Source organism: Pomacea canaliculata, linkage group LG4, assembly GCF_003073045.1.
Source record: "Pomacea canaliculata isolate SZHN2017 linkage group LG4, ASM307304v1, whole genome shotgun sequence".
Classification (NCBI taxonomy): Eukaryota; Metazoa; Mollusca; class Gastropoda; order Architaenioglossa; family Ampullariidae; genus Pomacea; species Pomacea canaliculata.
In genome coordinates, this window is record NC_037593.1 from 27,713,503 (window position 1) to 27,723,736 (window position 10,234).

The following is a 10,234-nucleotide window of genomic DNA, read 5'->3' on the forward strand; positions in this document are numbered from 1 at the left end:
TTTATCCTAGAAAAGTTGACCTTTTGGGGGGATACAAAGCTGCAGGTCGCCTCCTCCGTTTCAGTGACGTAGTATCGCACAAAGTCGCGAATGGTGCCACTACCGTGTGAAAAAGTCATCCAACCGAAGAGTATTTCTTTCGCCAAAAGAACAGGACCTTCACGGTGGGCACAAGACTGTCAACAAAGTGTTACAGCACTTGCCTTAGCCCTCCCTGACTGAAAACGCCCAGTGTCCTCCGACCTTTAGTGGGAAACATTCTTCTGTGGCCGTAGGGTATGTCATTTCACTCCATTTTCACTCTCGCCAGAAGCGGGTTGTACCCAAGACAGACCTCTAGATTATCAATCTACCTCGTGGGTCTACACTTCTATTCTCCAAAAACGCTTCCGGTCGGTAGCTAGCCCCCAAGATAGCCTTAGTTTAGCTACATAGCTACCGCCTCACATCAAGAGAAAATCTTGTCGTGGTTTGTGTGATGATGTTGGCTTCTGGTCTGGGTGGTCTCTCGTCATACTAGACAGCCAGGAAAATAAAATAAAGTTTTTCTTGCACTGAATTAATTTGGCTGTAATGCACCTTCCTCACCTACACTCCTACAGGTGCGAGAAAATGAAACGCCGGCATTTTTATCGTTCGGTGTAAAGCGTGGAGACAGTTGCAAAGTTTTCAAACCTCACGCGGACGCCGCGAGGGAAAGAAAAATGTGAATGACCTGACCTCGCCGGCGTTAATCGCATTGTTTTAAAAATGTTTACGGTTCCCTGTCCCCGGAGTCCCTTGTCTAGTTTTTAGTGCAGGGACATAACAAGTCATTTGGAAAATCCCTTTCACAACACAGACCCACACACGAGCACAAGTTTGGGGGGCGACCCATATCAAGCCAGCGCTGGGCCAACGGTAGTCATGCAGAAGGCATCCCAGAACAAACGTGCTTATGAGGCTACCCTTTGATAAAGCACGGCGAGCGCCACCGTGTCTCCGAGCTGGTGATTATGTCAAGTCACCGGACAGGCCCTCGCCACAAACCTCGAGCACCACGTTTTTTCCTCCTTTCCTCCCTCACCGGTCGCGTCTCCCCCCAACTTTCCTCTCTCCTCCCCTCCTACCCCACCTCACAGCCGCGCCCGTTACAACGGTTGTCGACCCCTTTATACTCACGTTCGTGACTCGAGAGAGATTTCTTTACTCTTGTGTTTGTTTGTTTTAAATCCGATGTCGAGGGCTTAGATGTAGATGACTAATTTGTGTACAGTTGTAGGTAAGGAGGTTGACGAGTAAGGTTTCAGTCCAGTGGCCGGGATCCAGAAACATGTCGGGGTAGATCGCCATCTTTCATCCGCGTGACGAGTACAGGAGATATGCTGAGATTTATTGGCCTGATTGTGTTGTGGGATGGGTGTGGGGTGTGAGAAGTGGAACGCAAGCTGACAGACATATTTGTTGAGGGGTTGGGGGAGGAGTGGATTTTTTTACCCCTATCCCTCAAACCTGTAATAAACTTTTTTGTTTGATCAAAGTTTGATCAGATTGGACAGTCGTGATTAATGATCCATGAAGGAGTCCACCCCTAGCCACCTCCAACCTACAAAAAAAACAACAACAACAACAAACAAACAAAAAAATAACAACAAACAAACAAACAAAAAAAAACCGAACAAGTTGATCATTGTCATTGTTGAACGAAAAATCCAGAAGACGTGAGTCGTATCCTCAGGCGAACTACAAAGCAGTCTGACCAGAAGGATCGGTACCACTGCCGAACATTCAACAAGTTCAAAAGTCCAAGGCTGACCCCTTGCCCTCGGCCGTAGCAGAAGTGCCCGGATACAGCTGTTGAGGAATTCATGGTTAGCTTCCTGTCCACAGTCTCATGCCTCGGACGTCCTGTCCGCCATGTCCTACATGTACGGAAACCCATTACAAGTCGAGAGCTGCCACTGGTACCGATGACCGGTCATCGCCGTCCATCGTCTTTGTAACTTCCGATCGGGGGATGCAGAAAGATGGCGCTCTGGCAGGGGAGGGGTAGTGCTTGTAATATTCTCTCCCCCCATGCTCTCATGTCCCCTCATGGGCTTCCTATGTATGTTCGTACATTTTTCTGACAATACCAACTTTTATTTAATTTTGAAATGTGTTTTGCGAAATCTGGAAATAAAAATCGTGTGAAGACCTCAAGACCACTTATAGTGATCTCCCTTTGTACTCGCTAACGTCTCTTGTCTGTTCACACTCTATGTATAATATTTTAACCAGTTTTTTTCACGTATTGACTCCGTACAATACTTGCATATAAAACACGAACACAAATATAATAATAGTCGACATGAATTGAATCGAGTTCGCCTACCACACTCTCCTTGCCCCAGACTGACTTTTCAGAACTGTTTGCAGAACATCCTCAACTCCATGCACAAGTATCAGCCTCGCTTTCACATCGTGCGGACACATGACTTGATGAGGATTCCATACAGTTCCCACAAGACCATCATCTTCCCGGAAACGGAATTCATTGCAGTAACAGCGTATCAAAATGAGAAGGTAAGCGATTCTATATATAGAATGTTGGACGGGTGTGAGTCGTTGTATAAATATTTTTCCCGGGGTGGTTGCATAAATAATTTTTTTCTATTCATAAGCGAGAACTTCGGGTGGATTGCAATAAACGAAAATGCATACACATAAATTTTGTTATGTACTATTTCACGCTGCACAAAGTATTGCGACATAATCCGGGTGGCAGAACCGATAGCCAACCAGCGCCACCTGTGTAAATTACCCCGGCACCCACCCCACTCACAAAATCACACACAGTAAAGCAAGCCTTATATTCACGTGATAGCTTAATGACATAGCTTGTCATGTTCAATATTTTAAGAACAAGTTGATTGATGATTAGATTGATGATTGGATAACGTTTGTGTGCGCGTGTGAATGCGCGCACTGCACATAACGGAAATAGTCGATTCCCATTTTCCTCCATTTGTTATTCTAAGCGAAAATGGGAAAATATCGCCAGCTATTGCTTGCTACAATATGGCAGTTTTATCAGGGTATGAAAGTGAGGCTTCAAAGCTCTGCTTCCCTGTCCACGCAGTTCCGAGGTTGTCCGGGTAGCAGGGGTAGAATGAATGCAGTCGGGTGGACAAATCGTATTTTGTAATGGCGTGGCAAGATAGACAGGCACAGAACTTTTAAAGAAGGGAAGTAAAAAGAAAAGATAGAACATCAGTGAAGGTCTGGAAGCGAAAGCAAGCAGTGACAATTCCTTAGGAAAGCGCCACAGGTTGGAGAGTTATTTCCCCCTTGATTTGCGATTGTCTAAAAAAGACGTAAGCATTGTCTGCGGTCTTTGGTAACCAATGGACAGTCGAGAGCAGGTGTTTGGTCCTGGGTGAAATATCAACAAGCACACGACGATGTACTGGCTTCACATTTTCTCGTCTTTCACAACAAATGAAGCCCTGGTCAGGGTCTGTGGGAAGGATGAACATAAAAAGAAAAAGATACTCACATTTCCTCCCTTTTTTTGTCAGATAACTCAGAATGTATATAAAATAAAAATTATCATTTTTCCCTAAAACCCACGCAGGTATTAGAAGCAGAAATGTAGCTGTCGTAGGCGGACTTGCCCTCCCTCACCTGACTTTAGAATACAAGGCAGATTATGTATCAAAAGTTCATCGCGAAAATGAGTTCTCTCTCTTTCTCTCTCCAGCCCACCCACACCTATCTTACAGCAGGCTATTAATAACCTAAGTTTTTTTTCCTTCCTTTTTTTTCAGATCACACAACTTAAAATCGATCACAACCCCTTTGCCAAAGGGTTCAGAGAAAACGGCGGAGGACGTAGAGAAAAAAGGTAAAAGATCTTTGCAGCTACATAAGCGGCTTCTCCTTGAGCAATGAAGGTTAATTAGGGCTTTACAATGATCGGATGAATGGGTAGATCGATGGTAGAAGAGCACCACGTGGGATAATTGCACCACTTGTGTCTCTAGCGTATAAATATTGTACGTGCACCGTAAGTCAGCTCTGCTCTTCGTGAGGCTGTGGGTGCGCATGCACTTGATTGTGGATTCAAGATTCCAAATAGCTTACCTTGTGTCTGAATGGCAATTAAATTATAATTAAATTATTATTATATATTAATAAATTAAAAGAACAAATCAGTGGCAAGGAGGTATATTATTCTTTCATCAATATATTACAAAGTATTATTACAAATATAGTGTTGAGGAGGTACCCTAGTTCTCATATACAAAGGGATGAAACAGGGACATTTTTCTTGGCTGTGTCTGTTGCGATAGAAGAAGTCTCATGAGCGCCTGTCAGAGCAACTCCGAGTCACACGAGGAGGGGGTCGCGTCGTCGGCCAGCGATGAAGATGACGACGACAACGTCGAAATTTGTGTCGATGATGGCGAAGAGGAGTCAGCTCAGAAAGACGATGTCGCGGCGTCGCATGACTCCGATTCAGGCACCGGTGAGTGTCACGTGGTTGTGATGTCAATGCTGTACTGTCTAAAAATAGTTTTTTTCTTCTTAATTTTTTTTTTTTTAAGCTGCTAGCACACCTATCCGTTTCTTTGTTTTACTAGATCTAGTGTTTTTATTTTTGTCATGTTTTGAAGTTTTGTGTCTCTGTCCATTTTTTTTTCTATCTGTGACAATTTGTTTTTGTTATTTGTATTTTTTTTATCCGTGTCTGTCGACAGATGTGGAAGATTCCCCAGAAAAATGTCGAGAGATTGAAGACACGAATCCACCAGAGGCTCAACCGGAAGTGAAACAAAGCACGCCACTGCGCGTGCCCAGTGTGTACAACAAGCAACACGGCGAACAAGTCTCCCTCCCGCCATCTCTGGATCAGCGAAATTTTGTGTTTGACCAGGGGTCAAGAGAGTGCAGGGGGAAATCACCCTCCCTGACGCCCCCACCACGTTCTCACCCTTACATTCAGACTGCTCATCAACACCACCATCAACCACACCGTCCATCCAAGTCGTCGCCGTTGTCGCCATGCACCAGAACGGTTCCAGAGTCCAGACGAGGGTCCTCCCCGGCGGAGGTAGCTGCAGTCTCGATGACGACATGTCACGTGTCACCAGTGTCCCCACCGCGTCGGAAACCGATTGATTATTCGGTCAGCAGCCTGTCCCGTCCGCACGTGGCGGAAGTGACTCCTCACCGGAACTTGACAACCCCGCCTTCGGGGTCAGTGAGTGAGGGGGCGGAGGTGAAGGAAAATAAGCCGGACTTGTTCGAGAAGGAGAACCGCTTTCTGCGAGAGCAGCGGAAGTGCGCCAAGGACCCACAGAGCCCACCTAACGTCACCGTGTGCCAGCGGGCCATCGCCCACCCGCTGTACCCGGTGTGCCCTCCCAACGCCCTCTTCCCCAGCGCCTCCTCAGCCTTTCACCACCCGATGACATCGCTGTACATCAACACCGGTCCGTTGTCCGTGGCGGCTGCAGCAGCCGCAGCTGCCGGCCAGCACCGCTCGCCTACTTCTCTCCCACCTACCGCTTTCCCCGTCACCCCCGGGCAGTTGCAGCACGCCATGGCCTCGCACCCGGAACTGGCCGGCCACCCGGGTCACCCTGCCGCTGCTGCCGCGTTGTCGCTTGCCTCGGCTCACCCACTGACTTTCTTTCACCGCCAGAGTGGAACGCATCCTCTCTTCTCCACCCGCCTGCCGCACCTCGATCCCTCACCTCGCTTCCACCCGTACGCCTTGACCCCCGTCACGCCCGACGCCTCAGCTGCTTCGTCCCTGGGACTTCTCTCTAGCAGCCCCAGCCCGGCCAGTCCCCCGGCCCCTTCGGGTGGCTCGCCCTTGTCCCACGGGGGAAGTGGAGGCAGCAGGTTCCACGAAGGTCTCACTCCTCCCGGGGTGGTCAAACCCGTGCCCACCCGCGATGTGCATCACAAGCTGACGTCATCACCGGAAGGCAAAGTGTCGGCATGACGCCAGTTCCAGGCTCGAAGTACAGAAGCCAGAAGTAGAGGTGGTGGTTGAACCCGTCGAGGACTGTAGAGCCGGACGAAGATGGTGAAACCACGAACTTGTATTACTGGACTGCTTGCAGACGATTTTTTTTTTTTTAGGTAACTACTAAAACGAGGCAGGTGTGTACAAAGCTTCCGGTTTAGTCACATTCATTGTTTATGCTCGCCGCGACTACCAGCGGAGAACTTTGCAAGAGGCTAACCGTTGGTCTCGGCAGACAGACAGCAATCCTGTACACATCCGTGGTGAAAACTTCAAAGTCTGTCCTACCTGATGCGCATGGCCTGGGGTTGTGACGCATGCGCCTTTGCGCCACAAGTCACGTGGTATGTGCCAGCAAACAGTGTAGTAAGGTCACCATCCCTTTGTCTCCCCAACACCCACCCTGGACCCAACTTGTAGGATTTTGGGGGTGTGGGGCAGGTGTGGGGGAGACACGGATAAAAACAATATTTCTGGTTTCCTTAAGCTAGATGTTTGATTTGCTGCTCCCTAGGGGACAGTGAGTCTACGATTCTCGAGACAAGTCAGAAATATTTCATGCAGACAATACTTCGTGGAGAGGGCTTGACCCTGTGAACTGACATTTTTTCGCCATTAGAACTGGAAGAGAAGTCCAGTTTATGCTACATTATTTAAAACACGAGCATACAAATATTTGTAGTTCTTGAGTAGAGACTCACTCTTTCTCCTAAATGTTCCTCGCTACCCTGCATGTAACTGCCAAGTCGAAACACAAACATTCGTTGAATGAATGTCTACCTGGCTTCTACCATGGATGTAAACCTTCTCTTCGACTTGGAACCACTGGAGCAAACTTGGGACGATGTCAACCAATATCGTGTAAAGAACGGCCCACATGTCCCAATAATTGGGCTTTGTTTTTGTTTCTCTTCTATTTTTTAAAAAGTTTGATTACTTTATAAAACTTTATTTATTTAGTTATGCCGAAATGGCGGTACGAATGTTCATTCTGCAAAGAGAAAAGGTCGTCGAGGCAAAATTAAATGCAAAATTTACTTTGTTGGTTTAGGTTTCACGTAAACAGCTGATCAAAATTATTTTCGAAAAGCCACCAGCTATAATTAGAAATTTCAACGGCTTTACAGAATATTTAGAAAAAATATTATGTAAGTTGTAAATTATACAATTGATCACCCAAACTATTGCTAAAGCTTACTACAGTAGATGGCAGAGGATTTTCAAATTTGTTTGACAAGAGTCGGTGAAATATGTTTACCATGCTTACAAATGTCCACCTGCCTCACACGCAACCAGTTTATTTATCCAGTTCGTACAAGCGAAGTTTGAAGAAGTAAAAATTATTTTTTAACTGTTAAACATCTTTTTTAAATCCCACACATCATTTAAAATAAAGGTGAATGAAAATACACACCCAAATCAGCTCTGGAAAATTTCCCCCCACACAGTATAATCGCTTCTCTTCTAATTTATGTGATGTTATGAAAAATTTGTTAAACTTTAAAAAATAAAGGCAGAGTGTGGACATAAATGTTGATTAGTGCAGCTTTTTACAAGTTTGAGCGAAATAAAAAGGTTTTGACAAAAGTCAGTCGATCCTACAGAAAGGAAATACTGGGATTAATAAAGAATGAAGAAATACTAATATTTAAGCTCCGAAATTATGGTTATGGCTTAGAAATATTAGATGTCAAAAAACCGAAGCCTTGATTACAGTTGTATAAAGTATTTTTCCTTACTTTAATGGAGTCAGGAAAATATTTAGTAGCAAGGGGATCCTGGAAGGAAGCAGGCGTTTAACCTTACACTCACAAACTGTGACCCCAGCGGAATACAGAAAATTTGTGGGCGATTAAACTGCCAAGAAAGCATAAAGCACAACATCAATAATAATTAAATGACTCATTCTCCTTCTCACAAAAAAGAAAAAAAAAAAGAAAAAAAAATGTTTGAAAATTGTGGAGGACTTACCTGCCAGTCTGTGATACAAGAAATTTCTAATCTCGAACTTTGGTGTTTAGTAATATAAAAATCTTGTTGTATATTTCTAATTTTCTTCTAAGAAAATACTGAGTTGTACATGAAGTGTGTTTTAGTGAAATTCTCTTATTTCTGATGTACAGAGAGTGCGGCTTGTTGTTGATGTGTGAATGACATGCCGTGCGGTGAGTTTTCCCTTGTAATAACTTTTTCTTATCGTCACCATTTCCCCCTTTCCGTGAAAAAAAATTATTTAAAATGTCTAGTTTTTGCTTTTCTTTCTACTCTCTGTTCATTTCTCTCGTCTCTCATTCATCTTGTTTATTATGTTGAATAATAAAAATATGTCAGGGTAGTTACGGTTGGTTTTTTTTTTCATGTCTTCTCATTCATCAACGATTCTTTTCCTGTCCTTTTATTTTCTCATTTCTTTCTCCTCCAGGGTGTTTTCTACCCACGGAAGCTCGACATGACAAAACAAAGAATTTTGCATACTTTACGATCGTTTTGATTTTTCCTTGCAATTCATGTCTTGATTTTTCGATTTACAACTATTAGAATTAATCACCTGAATGGAGTAGGAAGCAATAGAAGCAATTCACAAACAGGAAATTCTTCCGCCTAGAAAAACAAAATCCATGCGCTGTGTGAGAATGTTCTGATAATTAAGTCCCTACGAACGGACTAATTATCTGTTAATAGAAAAATTGCGCGTGGTTAAAACATCTGCTAGGTTTGAAAGATGGTTGACTTTTTTGTAATTAGCAATAGTAATTATTTGAGGTCGATTTTAAATCAGTAATTATCAAGCTATTACAAAATAATTGTGCGTGCGTGTGTTTGTGTGTTAGTCTCGGATTTGGATCCAGTGAAGCTTGAAAACTATTTAGTGCAGCAGGAATGTCAAGGCTCTCAAATTTTTGTTTATGTTTACTACTACTGTTGACATTTGTCTTTGTCTGCTCCCTACTTTTTGCAATGATGACTAACCAAACCTGTTGTACGGATCCGCGAAATGTGCTTTCCACCTGTGCGCACCTGCACACGGGTATCTTGTTCACATGTGAGAGAGAGAAAGAAAGAAAAAGAGAAATTGGCAGAGTATTTTATAAGTTCTGCAATTATTATTATCATTTTTTTTTAAGCGAGATAGAATTCAGTTCATGTTGGAACCATGAAGTCCGACATGTACGAAGCTTTCTTTGCTTACCTCTGGTCACCTGTTTGCTGTCGTGCTATATAAGGGTGGAGGTGTGTTTGATGAACACCAACTCAGGTAAAATGGTGATTACTGTGTGTGAGGCGCTCTTACCTACTTGATGGCATTGTACCTGAGTTGTTTTATCTTAATTGAAAAATAATTCCCCTGACAAGATGTTTAAATGTAGCAGGGGTACAGGGTGAAGAAATTTCTTTAAAAAAAAAAGTCGTATGTAACTGCTATGATGGTAACCATGACAACCGTTCTGGTCGGAACGAGTAACAGTAACCTGCGCGGCCTGTGATTTCTTTGTAGCTTGGAACACGTGACCTCTGCTTCAGGGAGATGCTGACCCCCGACAGAAGCAGGAGGATGTGGGTGGGGACGGTTTGGGCCTCTGTAGATGTGTTGTGTGCAATATGTACATAGTTGCTGCATACTTGCGGACTGGCCATTGTCAAGCCTCCTCACCTGGCTGTCATTAAAATGAGGGGAAAAATCAAACACTTTGTGTGTGTCTGCTTTTCATCATATTGTGCGCGAGTGTGTGAAACGAGAAAAAAAATTTTTTTTTTCGGTTTTGTCTGAATTGTGAGCCTGGCTATAAAAATATTTGCCTTAATATAGGTGTAGTTGTATTAACACATAAAAATTATCCACAAAGTTTGGTTCTGCAACTCTCTTAGAAATGAGTTCTACTCACATCAACACCAAGAGCTGTTTAACATCCTCCACTAAGGTGGAGATTAGTATTTCAAAATTAAGTTCTCTATTTTCTCCAGGTTTGCTCTAAAACTAAAATTTAAAGATTATCATTAATTTTTTTTTGAGGGAAATAATGATTAATGGAACATTTTATTCTGTTTTTCGTCATAAAATAATTGATTGACTCCAATTAGTTTGTCGCTTTTTTTTCCTTCTTTTTTAATTTTTCGTTAAACGGTTCTTCATAAAATAATTCAACGAATTCATCAGATGACAATACTTTTCTGCGGGTGGGTAATATAAACACACTTGATCGCGGGTGCTCTCTCTCTCCCTCCCTAAAACACGAA

General features: G+C 43.6%; 1 protein-coding gene across 1 annotated transcript in view; it reads left to right on the forward strand.

Annotated features, from left to right (window-relative positions):
• LOC112561153 (T-box transcription factor TBX2-B-like) overlaps positions 1 to 9,683 on the forward strand; it is a 36,418-nt gene extending 26,735 nt beyond the window's left edge. Inside the window, 4 exon segments of the mRNA XM_025233450.1 lie at positions 2,398 to 2,544; positions 3,789 to 3,865; positions 4,314 to 4,489; positions 4,722 to 9,683. Coding sequence (XP_025089235.1) covers positions 2,398 to 2,544; positions 3,789 to 3,865; positions 4,314 to 4,489; positions 4,722 to 5,974 — 1,653 coding nt within the window. The 3' untranslated portion in view covers positions 5,975 to 9,683.
• The last annotated feature ends 551 nt before the right edge of the window (positions 9,684 to 10,234 follow it).